At 36.7% G+C, this 20,014-nt stretch overlaps 1 protein-coding gene across 1 annotated transcript in view; it reads left to right on the top strand.

Annotated features, from left to right (window-relative positions):
• The first annotated feature begins 3,231 nt into the window (after positions 1-3,231).
• Atg17 (autophagy-related 17) overlaps positions 3,232-20,014 on the top strand; it is a 31,538-nt gene continuing 14,755 nt past the window's right edge. The window contains exons 1-2 of the mRNA XM_018546946.1: positions 3,232-3,465; positions 12,354-12,562. Of these exons, the coding sequence (XP_018402448.1) occupies positions 3,398-3,465; positions 12,354-12,562 (277 nt within the window). The 5' untranslated portion in view covers positions 3,232-3,397. The remainder of the gene's footprint in view (positions 3,466-12,353; positions 12,563-20,014) is intronic.

Raw genomic sequence — 20,014 nt, forward strand, 5'->3', positions numbered from 1 at the left:
TTTACAGTAGGGACTGTGAAAAAACATATTTGGAGCTTTACGACTTTTGAAATGAAAGCTTACGGCACTCACAACGACGTGCGTAGAATTGTGCGTTTCCAGACCTTTTAAATCTCCATTTAGCAACAAGTCCTTAAGTATAAATTGTGTAAAAACAATGTCATTTATTGAAATAAATTACCCGATTACTTGTTTACATGATAGCAACTATGACGATTCGAAAACATTGTGAAGATAAACATATTTACTTTCCGAATCCCGCTCTTTAATTAGCTAGCATCGGTGCACTAGGTCAGGTGTACATTATTCTCACAACGAGAGAACGGCGCATGCGCACGTTGACGTCACGAGCGTGATCGTTGATTTACAATTTTACAGGGCCGACGTTTAACATGGGTCACACGTTGCATAAATTATCTAGCTGTATTCAGGTGTATGCCCAATAACGGTTAAACTTAAGTAACGTATCCAACAGTTTTATATAATATTAGAAATAGTGTTAATAAATATTAATATTGTACGATCACACAGTTAGAGTCGACGAAAGCGGATTGATTCCGTTATGATAATATTTCTGACGTGATTGCGACACTATCGTAAAATTATTTTTAGAATTTTTATAATAATTTAAGTATTACAGATTCTATTCCAGTTTTCTTTACCAGTTCTTTACTAGGAATCCTGCAGATATTTTCTCACTCTTTTGTATCTTTTTCTGTCTTACGTATAACCGCGATTAAGTTATTAATATAAATTATTAATGTTTTTGAATTCATTCATAGTTAAGAGTATCCACAATCTCTCAGCATTATTAGTGTTTTTTATTTTACCTGTTTTTGTTTTCAAAGTGAGACATCAGTGGATGACGGCGACTAAATTCTGATTAATCGATGATGAATTTATCAAGCGGTAGTTGCGATATTTTGTCGACATAGGCAGAGGAAATAATTAATTTATTTTCGCTTTAAAAGAACGATTAACTTAGGAATAACAACAAATTATATAGTTGGAAATTTTGTTGCCAGCAATTTTACCATTTAAGTGTATGATGTAATTATTCAAAATGAATTCTAATCGGAATTATTATTTAATTATTTCCTAGATTCCACGAGATCTGTTTGCATTGCATGAAGTTCCCAGAATTTTTTGTACTTGGATGTTGAAGAAAAAGAAGGTGCTGAGTGTAAAAAAAGTACACGAGCAGTGCGAACAAGTGTTTTCTAAGGAAAACGAAACAATAATGGAACAATTCCGATCAGAATCCTTTCCGAATAATTCCATAAAGTTCATTCTGCAATTGCGTAAGCTTAGTTGATACAAGTGGTTGCAATTGCAAGAATTAACTAATGAAGCTCATTTTGCAATTGCCTAAGTTGTAAGTGGTTGTAGTTTAGATGTAGTCAAATATGGGAAGAATATTCGACTGTGATTGGTCGATGCAACTACACAAGCATTTACAGCTATACTTACGCAATTGTAAAATAGGCTTAATACATCCCCAAAATTTGACAAGTGAAATACCGCCGTTCGAAAGAGCCGGGAGCACAGGATCGATTTCCGTCACTGGCCCCGCGCGACGCCAGCGCCACGAGTCGCGCGGCAGCTGCTGGACTCACTTCCCCCACCATTGCATCGGACGTTCTGTCCGCCGTGCTCGGCTGTGATGATCGGAGAGCGACAGTAAACAGCTGGCGACGCTTTGCGTCAGTACGATACGCAAAACGGGACTGTGCGGAGCAGGTCCGCCCGTCGTCCCCCCCCCCTTTCCCTTCCATCCAATTATATCCTGGCGAGATCCCCGACCGACGCATTTACTCGGCCGCTGTCCAAGCCAAGCATTCGTCGTCGGAATTGCTCCGACGCAGAATAATCCCGACATCTCCGCACCGTTATCCATCGGCGAGGAGCCATCGAACGAGCAAGCGTCGTCGTGGAAAAGCAAGCGGGGAAAGCGGAGTCTCTTTGTTCGGCGCGACCGCTCTGCGCATAGACTGACAGTGCGCACGGCGCAGCATTGTTTGTGTTGTGTCGCGCGGTTGGTTCGCTCGCTCTCCCGTCGCGACCCCTTTCACACGAAGACGGACCGGACTCTCGGCGGCATCGTTATCCGGCGTCGTCCCGGATTAATCAGCGCGGATCTCTCGTAAAGGACACCTTTATACCCTGCGGAGAGTAACGACGGTGACCGCGCGTCGCTGATGAACGACGGTGTCGCTCGAATCGAGAAGCGAACGAACGAGAGAGCGACGGAGAGAGCGAGAGAGCGCGGCGGCGACGGACGCGGTGGCGTAACGCGGTGCGCGAGTGCTTTGTTTTGCCGAGCAGCTGATCCGATTCGACGGCGAGCTATACGCTTCACAACGCGCGTCGACGCGTTTTATCTTCGGCGCGCACTACGTCGGCCGCCCGGAAGAGCCCCGACGAGCCGTATCTACCTATCTATCTATCTTCGGTGGATCAGCCTTCCGACGTCGTAACGCTCGGCAATCGTTAGCGGTGACGATTGGCAGCCCTCCGTTGTCGGAATCGATCGCCGACGACGCTCCGCGTTGCCAGACGGATTTTCGTCAAGTCTGACGTAGTCCGACGCCGTGGGGGTGCCGTGGGAAACTAAATTGATTTAGCGATCGGACGCTTCGCAGGGGGGGGAAGGGAATAGTGATTGTAAGAGTGACGAAAGGATTCAAGTTCCTACCACCACAGAGAGTTCCACGTCAAATTTCTGGCCAAACGGATGTCGAGTGCTCCGACGCTGCTCAGTCCTGCGGACGCTCGCTGGAAGACGTGAATCGTGCGTACCCTGGGAGCTACATCGCAGGGAGATTATGACATAAGGGCACGCGAGAGAGAGAGAGAGAGACCGGTGTTGCACGTCGTGTCCCCCACAGGCAGAAGCGGGAGTGAATTTTCAAGCGGGTGAACGCTCTCGATTGCGCGAGGAGCGCGAAAACGTGTTTGGTCCCGAGCGACTTTCCCCACGGACGCGGCGACGAACAAAGGAAACGAAGACGACGACTCTCGAGGAACGTAGTGACGATTTTTAAGTTTCTCTTTCGACGATTGGAATCCCCGCCCACTCCCAAGCGATCCGGCTCTCGTGCGCGAGAGAGAGATATCTGGATGATCCTCTGCGACGCGGCGCGAGGCTTCTCATCGGCTTTGTCTCAGGATCGACGGCGGCGAGGATCGCACTGATCGATGCGGTATAGTCTTGACGGGGCCGTCCTCGCGAACGATCGAGAACGTGGGGTACGGCCCCGATCGAGCTGACTAAGGGAACCGTCCGAACCGAGGGCCGATCCTGCTACTAATAGGGCCCACGGTGAAGGAAGACATCCGTGACGGGGCGATTTTAGCAATTTCTATTCTCGCGTCGCTGTTAAGCAATCTATTCAACATGCTGTACATCTTCCACGTTGACACCGGCACCACCATCACCTTCGACATCAAGCTGGCACTGCAAAGGTGAGAAACTATACGTATTTTCTACATTTTTCGAGTGGAATCTGATTTTATGGAAATATAGGAAGATTGAGCTAATCTTGAAAACGAGTGGCTCAATTTTTTTGCAATCTTTAAGAATGAGATTCCACTTTTGCATATTTAAAGCCGTCTTATTATATTTTTAAGATGTCGTGAATCAATCAGAGATTACATTAGCATCTCAAGACATTTTAAGACGATAAAAACTAAATATGAATACCCGGTCTAAATGTTTCAGCGAGTAATGTTTATTCATTCTGTTAAACGGGATTTTGCTCTTATTAAACGGATCAAAACATCTCGTTAAACGTTTTCTCGAATTACGTAAGAAGTAATAATCGCCTCATGTCGCAGGAATTCTAGCTGCATCGATGCGTAATAGGTGGTTCGCATTTATATCAAAACTCCGATAATATTCTCATCGTTGTGACATCATAATTCAGTGTTGAATGCTCATTCTTTTTCAGTCTGATAAGTAAGATTAAACTGAGTTTTTATCTACAGTTTGTATACAAGCTCGAAACTGTGTGCTTTAAGTACATTTTACAATTGCGTAAGCGTAGTTGTAAGAATTTTCCAATCACAATTGAATATTCTCCTCGTATTCGAGACTGTCATTGGTCGATTTTTACAACTACGTAAATTGGATTTTATTGATAGTCATGTCACATAGAAAACTTAAGACATAAGACTTGAGCAGTAAGCGAGTCGACGAATCACAGCGGCAGAGACCATAAGATCATAAACGTAACGAATCCAACATGTTGATTTCCTTACTGCTTAAGTTTTACGTCTTAAGTATTTTTATGTGCTAGGGCCTTTACTCACATTAAAAATAAAATTTATAAACCCGTGTGTTGTCATGCGATAACTTTGTCGCGAAAGTAAACAAGCAGTGACGTCGTATAAAATATTTACACAACTTTAGACTCAATATCACTTAAGTGAAAATGGAAAGCAACTATAATAATGCGCGTTAATAAACACGCGGTATTTAGCGGCTCTCTAATAGGCCGCGAACCAACGCAGCCTCGCGCAAATCCAAGGATCCGTCGAAGGCCTAACGAATTGCAAAAGCGTGCCGCCTCCGTGTAGTGGACGTAGGCGAGAGACGACGTATAGCGAGTTCGGTTGGACGCTCTAGTGCATATTAAAACCATTGCACACCGAATCAGTTTATATAAGTAAAATGTAAATGTTTTGAATTGCATTGAAAAAAAAAAAATAATTTTAAATTAAATTTTAATAAACATTTATTTGAATAGTTTCAAGTAATAAATATTTGCTAAATGTAAACAATGTATTTATTTGATATAACTGTCATTTTTTGTTGAACAAATATAAAGAAATATATATTAAAAATTTAGTAAATTTTTCGTCAGTGTGTAAAATATAGATTTTACTTAACAGCACAATAAAATGTATTCAGGATTTTGTGATTTAATTTTTATATTTATATTAAACATTTTTACATCAATTTGTGTACGATGTGTCGTTACTATACACGCACTTCGAAGACCTTTTAAAGCCGTAATCACACTAGTGATTGAGCGACTGTAATTAACGATTGAGGATTACTTTGCAACCAATCAGAGCGAAGCAGTTACCGATTATTTTGCCCCGATTGGTTGAGAAGTAATCCTCAATCGTCAACCACAATCGCGCAATCGCTAGTGTGATTACGGCTTTAGGGTCTATCTACATCGATGTCTATCACCTTACGACAGCTAATCGTTATAATACACATTGACATTTCTAATTGGCTGTCGCAAGAATCGTAAGGAGCTTACGATAAACATTACGATAGTTGTAGCTGGGCTTTTAAGCTTGTTCTGCAATGGAATCGCAAGCCGTAAACCATAAGAAATTAACCAATCATAGTCGATTATTTGTTTTCATATTCAACTGTGATTGGCCAATTTCTTACGGCCTTATCGTAGAACAGGCATTCGAAGAACCGCGACGACGGAGATTCTTCCGGATTGTTTGCGAACTTGCGCCGAAAATAATATACAACGAAATCGACGCGACGCGGCGCAACGCGACGCACGTGGGTGTGGGTTGGCTCGTGGCGCGCACGAGTTTGACCCGATGGCAAACTCGGCCAAGCTGACGACACGCGCGCATGATGCAAACGAGTGCCGCTCTTTCGATACTCTCCGATCGTTCCATTCGGATGGCTCATCTCTCTTTCTCTCCTCACTATTTAATGGCGCAGGGAAATTCCGGCAATACGTAAATAACGTTCCTCACGGGGGATCTTTTAAACATGAAGAAACGATGTATGTGCAATCTGCAAAATTGCGCTTTTCCTTTAAATCGAAGTACGTTTGTATACTTTTATCGTATAAACAAATTTAATTTGCTCATTGTTTGTAATGTAAACAACTGGCAAAATTATCATTGATGAATATTTTAAAGACGGAAGAAGATTGTAATCTGCGAAATTATGCTTTCCTTTAAATCATTGAAAAGTATGTATATTTTTGTTGTATAACAAATTAATTGTGCTCATTATTTTATCATATATTGTAAATGTATAACTGTTAAGATAAGATTATTGGTAATCATCTGAATGAATCTGTTAAAGATGAAGAAACGATGTATCTCTGCAATCTGCAAAAAATTACGCTTTCTTTTAAATTGATGTACATACATTTTCGTTGTAAAAATCAATTTTGCTCATTATTTTGTAATGTAAATGTAAGATGCAAAGATAAAATCATCGGTAAAAAAAAAATAAATACCGTGTGAGATATTTCATACTTTCTTGGTATACTTTCTGATATAAAATGTGAAATATATATTGTAAAACGTTCTCTCTTTAATAACCTTGTCTTAATATTTATACGTAGAATGTCAGGAAAAATCGATCGATACAAAAAAGCACTTCGCTATATTTAAAGGAAAAGTGCAATTGCAAATATATGTTCATGCGAAAAACGTAATATCATAGAAAGCTGGATCTCATTATATCCTTCCTCTTTTTCATCTCTCTTCTATTTTAATTATCAAGAGAAAAATTTCCTGTTCATGCTAGAATCAACATTCTGTATAACATTCTATCGTACATTTTGTCGAATATAACGCAGAAACTCCCATATTTGATGAATATTAAACCTCGGATAATATTTTCATGATAATTCTATGTACTCGAAATATTTATTATTAAGCAAATCAAATAAAAAAAATGCCTTTAGAAGTTAACGCGGATTACAAAGCGCAATCAATCTGATGAAAAAATTAGCTTTAATTAACGATATACATATATTGTATTAGAGTCGCATAAATCAGCTATGTATCATACGTTTCGGTTTTCCCCTTTGAGTCGTTCTCGGCAAACGAATTTTCAATAAATTAAAAAGAACAAACGATTCGTTATTAAAATAACAATCGCGAGCTCCGGAGTACTTTGCATTATAAATTCAACAAGAATCAAGATATTTGCAAGAGTAGAAGCAACTGACATTTTAATCGGGCAAAGCCTCTCACCGTTAATTATAATATCGTTATTTTATGCAAATTGATACGGAAGGATGTGAAGAATTTTATATTAAGTGCATTATATCATACGCAAGATACTGTTTTGCATTTTTATCCTGGCGATAATTTTGAAGAAGCCTTTTAACATGCTGGAATTAAAAGTTAAAGTATAATTACGTATTTATCGATATGTGAACGGTAACTAATTGACGGTGATCACTCTTACGTTCATTTTTAAGAGAGGACAGGAAACTGTTGGCAAAAAGAAAGGCTTGTACCATTTATCTATCGTTGATGAGGATCAACGCTGAGCGGTGGAATTACAATTTCTACGCATCGGCTTACCGTATGATAAACGACCTTCAGCTGCGGATGGAGACATCGTATCGACGCGGTGAACGCATCGATAGTAGCTCGTTCCACGTCCCGTCGTGGAAAACTTATGCGCTTTTGAGAAACACGCTCGCGGTTCTGATGACGCGCGCACTGAAAATATATCATTTGGCTCGCGGCGCGTTCTACATTATGTCGCATTACTCGTGCCGAATCGCGTCGTCAAATAAGCTCGGCCAAGCTTTTAATACGCAGTTTCTAAGGGAAGCGACGGATTACAAGGCTCTCTCTTCATATTCGAGTGACGTGACGTCAGAGTGTCAATTGAGTAAAAAATTGTCGACGACGTTTGACGACGTACGAGAGCGATTGCGTAATCGGAGCACAATGCAACCTCGTGTAATCTAAATTGGCACGTCATAAATTTTAGATTGTATTTATCACTGTACAGTCTTTTACGTTTTGTTGAAACTACGCCTTTTCTTCTTATGCCCTGCCATTCCCTTTATCTACATTGAAACACTTGCTTTTCGAGTAAATTTCACACACTGAGAAGTTCTTTACTACACACGATGGGTGATTCGTATATCTCAGGTTAAGTTTCATCACTTTAATAAATACACCACAAAAATTAATGTTATCAGGACCTTCACAGATATATAAGATTAACTTTAATGTCGGTCTCAAAATTACAGATAAAGATAATTCAATTAAAAAGATAAAGAGTAAGTTGAGATTAAAGTTAATCTTACATTTGTGGAATCGAGTCTAAGTGATTTTTATATATATACTTTGACACTTTGAGAAAGTATCTATAATATTTTATATTTAAAAAAATAAATAGTATCTATAATTAATTTCATTAATTACAATATTTATACAGTTTTATTATTTAATGCGTCTAATTTTTCGAAGAAAAAAAATGTACAGGACACGAATGATCCAATCGTATGTATTAAGGGTTAAGATGGTACAGAGAGACGGTCATCGGCCTCGCTCGTCGCCAACAATTAACTATCTGTGTCAATTCGCCAAGGCACCTCCACTCCGATTTGTGCTTTTATTCTCTGTGTTCGTTTAGTAATGACAGTCGCGCTTTAAGCGTGAATAACATTGAGCTTGAACAACATCGCAATTAAATGCTGAGCTAGGCAATTAATAGCAGGATCTGCAAAAACGACGGTCATTGTTCATATCTCGCTCGATTACCTTCGCTTTGTTTACCTTAGTCGATAAGAACTATCTACGCATCGTGCGAATGAAAGTCATGCGAGCCAACTTCGCATTCAACGTGAGTCGATGCAAAGCGTATTCGCCGTCTTGGTAGTCTTCCCACGTAAACACATCTCGAAAATTCATGTAAAATACATACGGTCCTCGCAATCATCATAAACATTGAAGTTCCGTTCATTTGAAATTATTTTGACGTACTTGTACACGTATAACATGATAATATTTATTCTCAATTTGACCTTGCGCACAATGGAAGAAATATTAACTATTAGAATAAAAAAAAATTAATAGAGGTTAAATGTAACAAACAATGAGAATACAAATACATGGCACATTTTTATATTTTTATATTTTATTTGTATCCATTATTCGTTAAATTACGTTTCTGCATTAATTTCCTAATTTTTTTATTTCTAATATAAATATTTAATTTAATATTTGATCTAATATATTTATTCTTGCTCCTAATATTTCTTCTATTGTGCACAGAGCTTTATTTTAGAATAATAATTAACAATACCTTTCGTCATTTAACAATTATTTAATGAAAGAAATTTTTTTTTAAACGAGACCTTGTTTCCAAGAAAGGTGACTTTGAAAGTTAAAAGACTAAAAATATCGCACTCCTTCGAGTTTGGACGATCTTCAACAAATAATGCGCATCATCAAGACTCGTTGTAAGGACGCCTATTAACATGGCAAATAATATATATGTAACCGTTAATTTATTTTAAAAGGATTCCCTCTTTGTCCCTTTGTTTTCCTTTTTTTTTTTTGTCAATTCCTTTTTATTTCCTTGTAAAGCCGATATCTTGAAGAAATCGCTACGATGAGCGCTGTCGCGTGCACGAAATATGAGCTGCGCCGTGCCGTAACGTGACGTGCGTAACCATCGACGACACGCAGTCTCGGGATGCGGCGAGGCGCGGCGGTTGAACGTGCTCGTAGTCAGCTGGTAGCGTCGACCATGAGTGACTGGCGATACCGCGCTCGGTACGTTTTCCCGTTGCAGACGCGCTAAGCGCGTTTGATCAATGCCGCGCTAGCACAATCTGATATCTTTAACTCCGACGTTTCTTCTCATCTCACTCTTCGAATCTTTAAATCACTCGCCGCTCGACACTTCAGCCGATTCAATTTTCGCTGAGAAAACGAAAACAGCCCGGATTACATAACGAATGGCACATCGTGACCTCACGGTAGTTACGACTCGGGTTGTGAAAGGCGGTTAATTTGTTATCGTTGTTGGAAGCGGAATAAACGTAATTTTGTATTCATTAATATTAAGTAAAACAGATCGGAAAACGGTCTATTTCATTCAATATTTGATTAATAAAATGTTCAAACGTATAAAAGTCTAAAATGTTTAATCGGAAATATGAGAGTAGAAAGCTGATCTTGATGTTTGCAAGGAAATCCAAGTGTTCTCCAATTTTGATGAGCTTTGAATATGTTATTTTCTGGACAAAGAGACACGTGTTTTTTAAAAGTGCCTAATTGCATTTTTAAGAGGGGCAACACTCCTTTGAAAAAGATCGGCTATTGACTTTTGAAACAAATATAGTCGAAACTATAAGAGATAGAAAAAATGTTTGAAATAAAAATTGAATGGCTTTTAAGAGATACTTAATGATCATAATTAAATTTTTTTTAATTTTTATTTTTAATAAATAAAAATTTGTTTGAATAAATGTTTTAAATTGTTATTACAAAGTACTTTTTTAATTATTTAACTTTTATTGAAAACATTCGTTTTCTATCTTTTACAGTTTCATTTTGTTCATTTGGTTTTGTTCAAATTGGTATTGCATCACTTAGGTCTAAAAATACGAGTCTCTCATTTTTGTCTAGAAAATAGATTTAAAGCTTATCAAAATCGAAGGCGGACATTCGATGGACTTCGTTGTTATTAATATTGAGATACGAATTGATATACAAATATAATTATTAGTTTTATAGACTATACGCCCATTCGGTTTTGTCGGATTTGAAACGCAATCATAAACTGAAATAATAGTCTCACGATTAAATTAATTGTTCGTCGATTTCAGTTTACGATTGTGTTTCAAGTCCGACAAACCGAATCGGCACACAGACTGTAGAATTGATAATTGCATTTGTATATTCACACATGAATTCTATTAATATCAGTGTAACTGCGAACACGTTCTTGTATACCTAATTTATATTCCGTGCACCTCCTCCTCGCCTCTCCTCACCGCTCGAAAAACAGCATCCTTAACCGTTAGTTAACCTTGCACAGAGTGTTAACAATCTCCAACGTATCGCTCCGATTCCTTTTAAACGTCGTTTATGACCGCTGTATGCCGAACGAGCCGAGTTTTTAAGACCTTTTTTTAAATCGTCGTAAAATAAGAACGCGTACCGATCACGATATACGAGAAGCGTTCGCGATCGAAGAGCGAAAAGGAATTGCAATAGTTAAATGTCGAAAATGAAAAATTATCGATAAAACTTATAAGACTGACATTACGCAACGTTTCGCATGCTATATGATTACGTCAGTTTTTATCTCTCCTTTTTTTCCTTTCATTTTTTTCTTTCTTCAACCGCCTCTCGACGTTTTTTTTGCATCGTCACAGTGCATTCGAGTTGTACGTGATTGACAGAGTGGTGGCAGTTTAATTATTACGTATGCAGATTTTCGAGGCACATGCACTGTTACTGTACTTCAAACAGAGATATACGTTCATCTATTTTAAGAATTAATGGTAATCCTTCATCACATAACGTCAGATAACAAAAGTGAGATCCCGCGATTGTCCTTACGCGGGTGCATCTATCTTGCGTGGCATTACATTGCGGCAATCACCGCTCTATCGCATTAAAGCACTCACAATACACGCCCAGTCGTTCTTCTTTTTACTCTCATTATTTCTTCGCTATTGCATCGCATCCGGCAATGGAAACGCACCATCCGGCAATTACGATCGCAGTACGAGTTCTTTACGGAAATCAGGCCGTAATCAGCCTAACCGTCTTTGAATCGAATAGTGCCTCTTTCTTGCCTAAAGGCCTGATATCGCCCTTGATTTATTGAAGCGAAAGAGACTTTTCCCTGTTTCAACGTGGAGGATCAAGAAGAGATATTTATTATTTTTATTCATCGACATCGCGGAAGGCGTTTTATGTTCAATATTATTTAACTGTACAAAAATACCATTTTATCTACGAATATACTGAGAAAAAAAAGTTGTTAACTGAATTAGATGCGTTTAGTTGGTTATGATTTGTTTAGTCGAAATATTAATGTATTTGAGTCAAATACACACAGTAGTCAAATACACATTCGTTTCACTTATTTCGACATGACATATCTTTGAATTAACAAATATTTTGCTTGACAGCTCGTGACCGCCGTATTTGTAGTTGAGTCAACTAATATTTTTTTAAATCAATTATTTTTTTCTCTCTCAGCGTATATATTCTGAATGTTTTTATTTAATCTTGTAATTTATTATACGTATATTTTAATTATCTTAATATTTTTCTCGGAAGATAGCAACTATCTTCTCTATCTTATAATATTTCTTTTTATATTTACAATTTAAAAATGTATTTGAAAATTTAAAAGTTTTAGTATCTATATTTTGCATTCTTTTTTCACATTATCGTAATTGTTGTGGATAATGGAAAGCTTAAGTATCGATAATTGTTTGTTATTTTAAGAACGAAGGAGGAATAAACTTCCAGGAAATGTGTTCGAAGAAAAATTCACGAACGAAGAATCTTTGTTCTGTAGTATTCAAGTGTAAACTTTATTGAGCGATCGCTCATGCGTAATTGCTTTTTCTGTGCAGTGTCAGCCAGCTGATGGAGGCGATCGAGAGGGAATGCGGTGTGATAGCGGCGCATCAGGTGCTGCTTATGAGCGGAGGCGAATGCTTGGAACCAAATGCACGCGTGTGCTCCTACTCGGCTGGAACCGACACGAATCCGATTTATCTGTTCAGCAAGGCCGCAATTGAGAGCAGCCTCCCGCCCACGCCGAGTATAGATTACGGTTCCGGTGAGTATAGCTTCTTTTTTTTCACCCTCTTATCATGTGAAATGTAGACGATAATTTCCTAATAACGCCAACTTGCGCAATTACGGGATTAATGCGGATTATACGTATTAATCGGAAGATATTTTATTACAGCGAAATGCACTTTTCTCATGAAAACAAAATTATTAGTATTAATATTTCTCGGTTTTATAAGCGTATCGGAAGAAACGTATCGTTACTGATGACGTGTAAACGATCATGTTTTTGTACGTTAATCGATATCTATTATAATAACTTGTACGTGCGACAATATTTATATACGAGCTTGTATCTCTCAGCATGAACCGGTTCTTTTTGTATAAGGCGGCGATAATTCGTTCAAAATATCCGATAACGTATCATTAGATTCTCACAGTTTTATTCAGTTAGCACTGCGAAACACGGATGATTAATTTGATCAACGAAGACGAAAATTTCCACATTGCGTGATTCATTTCTAGCAGAGTCATGTTGGAATGAGATCGGTAAGATTCTTATCGCTCATTTTCTCGAAGAAAAATTGAAAGTGATATCGGCGTTGAAATGTTTGTCATCGAGGTTTATATTAAAGAATATTAAGTTTTAGTATTAGTCATGTATTTTTTTTTATATCATGATGGAGAAAATTAAGAAAATAACGCGATGCTCTCCCTCGATAAAAGTGTGCTTCTGCTCTCATCCCGTTATCCTTAATTTCCGAGAGTTTAGTTAGGCTCGGTCAGTTGCGCGCGCGTTGTCCTATTTTATACTTTCTTTTAGTCACTCTCTTCTTTGTTTTGTCCCGTTAGAGTGCCGTGTGTCCCCGACTCGCTTCATTACTACGTTCTCTCTTTGATCGTATGATCGAGGTGCGAGCTATGATTTAGCAGTACGCATACTTTTTGCGGTGAGTCGTATTTCTAGACCGTTCGTGATTTGACCGCAAATCACGCCCATCGCAATACACACCATCGATCGCGCAGCGATCTGGCGATTTAAGTAGTCATAGATCAACAACTTTTTCCAAGAACAAGAATTTAAACCAGCAGAACTTTCGTTTAAATTATACACTTAAAAAAGTTTGGTAATAGCTATAATAACTACTGAATGTTGAGTGAAATAATGTCAATCAAATATTCAGTTAATATATACAATCGCAAAAATAATTTTCCTTTTTTAAATAAACTCCACAGCAAAATTGAAGTATTACCAATACAACTGTCAACAAATCAGTAGATTAAAAGGCAAAGATTCACTCTTTTGAAAGCTATAAACAGAATTTGTTTGCGATTTTTAATTCAGGTCATAGAATTTTGTAAAGTTTATACAAAATTTAAAACAGGTGTCGCTTTAATCTTGCATATTTTGTAATGATTATCAAACGATTGGTTATTATTATATTATTATGTTTGGTAATATTTATTAAATATTTAGAAAAGAAAAATTATTTTTATTAAGAAAAATTTAGAGAAAGAAAATTGTATTAATTGATTGAATTTACATTACTTAACATTTAGTAATTATTAAACTCTTTTTTTGGTATAGGTACTGATAAATTTTTATTGCGTTATATGTTGAATTTTTATATTAAATTTATTTTTTAATGGATCGAGAAGAGGAGAATAGATTTACGTGAAGAAATATCTAAAAAAAAGTAAAAATGATTTTTTTATGTACGCACGTAAATAACATAAGAAGTCTCTTGAAGTCTCATGTAATTTTTATTAAATCTATTTTTGTAGTTATTAATATTTAACGTAGTCAAGATTGTACACTGAGAAAAAAAATGTATTAAACTTTAATAAATGTTTCTTTGAATAGTCCCAGTGGAATATCTACGTATGGTGTAAATGAATATTTAAATAAATGAAAAAAGTGATACTTGAATCAATTTAATGTAACGACAATTGTATCATCATGCGAAAGGTGCTATATTTATTCTAGTTAATTACACCTTCGTGTATACTAATGTTTTCTCGTGCTAACATGTCACGTCCAGCACGACGATCTAGCGCGAATACAAGATAATGGGAGGTACGGGAAGGACTTGATTCCAGGACTCCGTTAGACTGCTAATTGGCATTAGAATGTAGAACGGCAACGGGCGCGTTATTCATTCGATAAAATCTCCATGTCGTGTCGCCGTGAAAACTCCGCCGGGTCATAGACGTCGTCGCCGCCATGGGACTTTGATCCGCCGTGTTGTTAACGAAGCTTGTGATCAACCGTTCGACCTGATTTCGTTATCCACGGGATAACCATCTGATTCTCCATCCGCGCGCGCGCACATCTCACGCGACGTGACATCGAGAGCGTCAAGTTCCCGTTGCATAGAACGCGAAACTAGGCCGCTCAGCATGCGTGACGCTTTTCCGCGGAGACGCAAAAATAGTCAATCAGTGATGCTTCCCGAAGTCGCGACGAACACCCGAGACAATATTAACTCACAGTCGATCACGGAGGCTTTTCCGTGCGATATAGTAAAGTGCACTCGTCTTTCTCGAGAGCTGTGAGACATTCGTTGAATTATGGCGGACGTATGTACTTCTACGGTCGATTGAATTACGACGCGTACAGGCGAAGGTAACTCAAGGAGTGGACGTTTACGAGTCCATGAGATTTACAGAATCAACGAATGGAACATCTGAATTTCATTCTATCACTGCAGTTTTAGTTTATCAACGTTAGGAACCTTGAACGAATTAAGTAATAGTACTTAGGTCGTTAGTCGTTATATTTGTTTCCACGCTAAAAGAACGCTGATATCCTTGATCGTTAAAAATGTATCAAAAAGCATTATATTTTGAAAAATAAAAATATAATAAGATGGCTCAATATGTATAAAACAATATAAAAATATAAATAGGGCGTAGAGCCAAATTAATTTAACGAATTATTTAATTCATATATTAATATTATACAAATTCAGACGTTTCGACTCCGATCGGGTCATTTTCAATGATACAATTATTTTACTTACAATTAAATTAACGTTATTTTTATACAATCTTCATATTGTTGAAAATCAGTGCATTGAGTTTGAACATTCATATGTGTTTTATCTTTGATCCAAAAATAAAATAAAAAATGTGATCTGTCCATGTGTAAATATCCATTGCGTCAATTTTTTATAAAATATATTTGAAGTGATAAAATAAGATAATTTGCAGCTGTCAAAATTGAACAAAGTAAATAAATAGGATAAATTTATTCTATTTACTTTTGCAATGATACTTGTTCAATTTTGACAGCTGCAAATTATCTTATTTTATTACTTCAAATTTATTTACACATGGACAGATCACATTTTTTATTTTATTTTTGGATCAAAGATAAAACACATATGAATGTTCAAACTCAATGCACTGAATCCATGATTTTCAACAATATGAAGATTGTATAAAAATAATGTTAATTTAATTGTAAGTAAAATAATTGTATCATTGAAAATGACCCGATCGGAGTCAAAACGTCTGAATTTGTATTAATATATGAATTAAATAATTCGTTAAATTAATTTGGCTCTACGGCCCTATTTATATTTTTATATTATATTTTGAGATGCTCAACTTCAATCGGGATTAAATTAAATCCAGGATTATCGGCCCTCCTAAATGACGACATTGAATCGCTCAGTTGTTTTGGAATGACGCGAATAGAACCGTTTATCGGGAATCGAAGGCAACGACATGACGTTGGAATTGTCAGCTGATTAGGGATGCCAAAGAGGAGGGTGTCTTCATTGATCGCGAAGAATGTTAAACGTGACGAAAGTATTGATGCGGATTGTTTAACGCTGGACGTACCACGGCTATTTCTTCAACGATGAATAATCGATTTTCGGTTGAAACAAAGAACTTTTATTCGTCCGTATACTTTTAGCGTTGTGCGACACAGATCGTCCAACACAGATATCTGAAGAGTCTCTCTTACTCGTACATCAATTCGCGGCGTTAAGTAGCCCGAGCAATGATTTTTTTTCCTTGCCATTAAATCCAATTGGCTCCGACTTTGCCAGTCAATTGAATCTCGTTCACAGACATGAGATGTGAGCGAAATTGCATTTGCCTCGAGACGTATCTTCGGTATTCTACGATATTTCGTGAGGCTGTCACTATCTCACCTTCAAGTTGCAATCATCGATTTTCTACGAGGTTGACCTTAATCAAAGTTTTATTACAAACAAAACGATACAAATCTTTCTCTTCGCATTATCAATTATTTCTGCGTTGGAAAAATATTTTCATAAAGTTGCAAGATCGAACGGTATCAGACTGAATTATGAAAAGTAGCAAGAACTGTGATGAATAAATCAGACGTAATAGGTATATATAGATTGCGCATTTTCCGATTTTAGCATCTGTGCTCCATTAAAAAGAATTGAATCATTTCAACAGCATTTTTGTTCAACTCTGTCATCTCCCTTCAATTCGATATTTTAGAGGGAGAAAGCGATATGATTCAAGCTACTTCATTCTTTCTATGAACCGTTTATCGGTTTTTTCTATGAACTGATAGCGATAACTTTATAGGAATGCGCAATCTATTCTTATTACGTCTAAGGAAAATATTTACGTTGAATTATAAGATATTTATAATCGCGGGGTTTTTTTTTCAATAGTAACGATATAATCGATATGTTCGATATATCTTGCGTCTGTGTTTTGTGAGTTTATGTCGTCGCACGTTACAAGCCTTATTGGAACATTTATTTCCCTGGTGTATCCATAAATATATTCCTAAAGATACGCACGTATTGTAATTATCCTGTGACGCGGTAAGTTTTTCTCTTTTAATAACAACCATGCGACACGTAGTATCATTTGCGATACGTAATATCTCGGCACTGCAAAAAAATTAGACCTACTATCGTATTGCAAGGAGATACATTTGCAACGAACCGATGCGAAGACAGTAACACTCGGCGATAGCATTCAGAGTCGACGATCTGGCGCAAATCACATAATGCAGTTTTAGAGAAAATGGATTGATCAATAATCAATGAGTACAAGAAAAGTGTTAGCCGCCGGGAACGGTGCTACGTGCATCGGTAATAACACGCTGACAGAAAGTTTCGCAACATTGCACAAAACTTGGTAATAGCGTTCGAAAGTAAGCAGATATCCCATGTGAATATCGACGACGTAGTGTATTTGATCTTCATTTTTTATGTTTTAGAAAGAGAACAATTCGCAGTTAGTTTACAAAATTTACTACGACGTTAGATCTTCAGCCCCGAGACCGAAGTTAAACCCGAGAACAGTTGCTCCGAGTCACCGTGACCCAAGCTATTACGTTTTCACCCTGTATACGCGCGTGTGCCAAGTGCATGTGCATATAAAGTCGATACCGTAGCTAGGGGTTCGTTAGGTTACCACACGGGGCGATTTTTCATTCTTGGCTTCCAGGGAAACGTTCTAAACGGTTAGCGAGACAAAGAAATATACCGGAGTATATTACTTATTTCCTTCTGATGTTTTCGAAATTGTAATATACTGCATATGGGAAGAGAAATTTTGCTGAAGAATTTTGCGTGAAATATAACTAAATACAGATCTGAAAATAATTTTGTTTAACCATCAAAATAATTTTCTAGGAATTTCAAGCATGATAAGCAATACTGCGAAAAGTTTTTGATATTCTAGCAATATCAGTTCAAACGTTCTACATATAATAATTTTAATTGTCTAACAAAATTATTTTCAGGTTTGTTTTTAATTAAATTTTTGTAAAAATTGTTTCCTCCTGCAGAGTGATTGAAAAATTATTTTATTTTATTATTTTCATAGCCATTCCACAGTATGAATTGTACAGCTATGCCTTTTACCGCGTAATGTTTGAAAGAATTTCATTTTCGCCATTTTTGATTCAACGATGCAGAAGCGAGTTTTTCTCGCGGTAATTAAATCTTGCTATCTCTTGTTTTAAACAAAATGTAAAATTATAATTTGAAAATTATAGTAGAGAATTGACTTACGGCATTCTGCAAAATACATGCGAGAAAGATAACTTTTCATAAAGAATGCAATTGAGTCGTGTAAATATCATATTATTTCATATATACATTTTTGTTAAATTAACAACGACACTATAATCAGTAACTACAATCGGTACTTGTAATAAATAAATGCGCATTAAATAGGTATCGTTAATATTGGTAAAGGAATCGCGTGCCGACTTAAGGGCGAAATTGCTGAGGTAATGTCCGGGAATTGGTCGAAGCAATAAAGCACGAAACACGTCGGAAATGTTCTCGCGTTGGTCTGACTTAGTCGAGAGGCGGTCGATGGAAACCTCTAGCGTAGCGAGACCTCGGACAGAACCGCGGAAAGCAATAATACAGCATGCATACGTATGAACTCGGTCGTATGTACATACACGAAGGATTACCGTAATCCCGTACATTGTTGCAACGAATATGGCACGACAATATTATGTCATACGTGTGTACGCATAAAATATATTACGCTGCATAAAATATATTACGTTGCATCCTATCGAGGCTGTCGTACAGGGTGATTGAAAAAAGGGACGGAAGAATTTAGAACCGTATATAAGCAGATAACTCTGCCCTAGTTTCTAAAGTAGACGTTCAGTGTACCGATAACGCTGGAACGTTAAAAACATTAGAATGTGTCGGCAAGACATATGTGCCTCATGATATGATAGGTGTATTTTTAGTTTCGGTTAATAGTTTCATAAATGAAAACAGTAAAATAAATTATCCGTATCTTAAGAAGTTTATCCACTAATTTATACACAAAGAATATCATTTTACTGCTTAAGAAAAGTGATTTACTTGGTTTACCTTTTTCTTTTAGATAACGGTTTTCTTCATAATTATACTTTAGATAACGGTTTTTTTCATAATTTTCTTCTAATAAGTCTTAAAATAGACTTATTAGACAGGAGGGGATGTTAAGTTAGAGCTGTTTTTTGCCCAAAATGATAAAGTTCTGAGATGTACAAACTACATATATATTACATTAAAGGACTACTTAAAGGTCTGTGGAATCGAATGATGTATCGCTTGTGTTGGGATATGTAAAAAATTCTTAGGGAAAAGAAGAGAGAAAGAAAAGACAAGAAATATAAAAATTATTAAGTAAGATATCAAAGTATTCCGGGAATTAAGCAAAAAAACTGTATTGTTAGTATTTAAACACATATAACTTGATAAACATGCTTGTTATATTTTGTATTATGTAAATTATTTATAATTTGTATTATACATCTTGAACTTTTTCTATTTTAGCCGAAAAACAGCCCTAACTTAATATCTTTTTTTTTTTGGAAAACTTATTATTATATACTAAACATAAGAATTTCTATCTTTTTTTAAAGAACATTGTAACATTTATCGAAAAAGCGATTTATATAGTAAGCAAATCGAATTTATTTTAATTTAATAATTTTGACTAACATTTTAAACTGTATCAAACTAGGATTCAGAAT

This window comes from Cyphomyrmex costatus, unplaced genomic scaffold (genome assembly GCF_001594065.2).
Source record: "Cyphomyrmex costatus isolate MS0001 unplaced genomic scaffold, Ccosl1.0 scaffold60, whole genome shotgun sequence".
Taxonomy (NCBI): domain Eukaryota; kingdom Metazoa; phylum Arthropoda; class Insecta; order Hymenoptera; family Formicidae; genus Cyphomyrmex; species Cyphomyrmex costatus.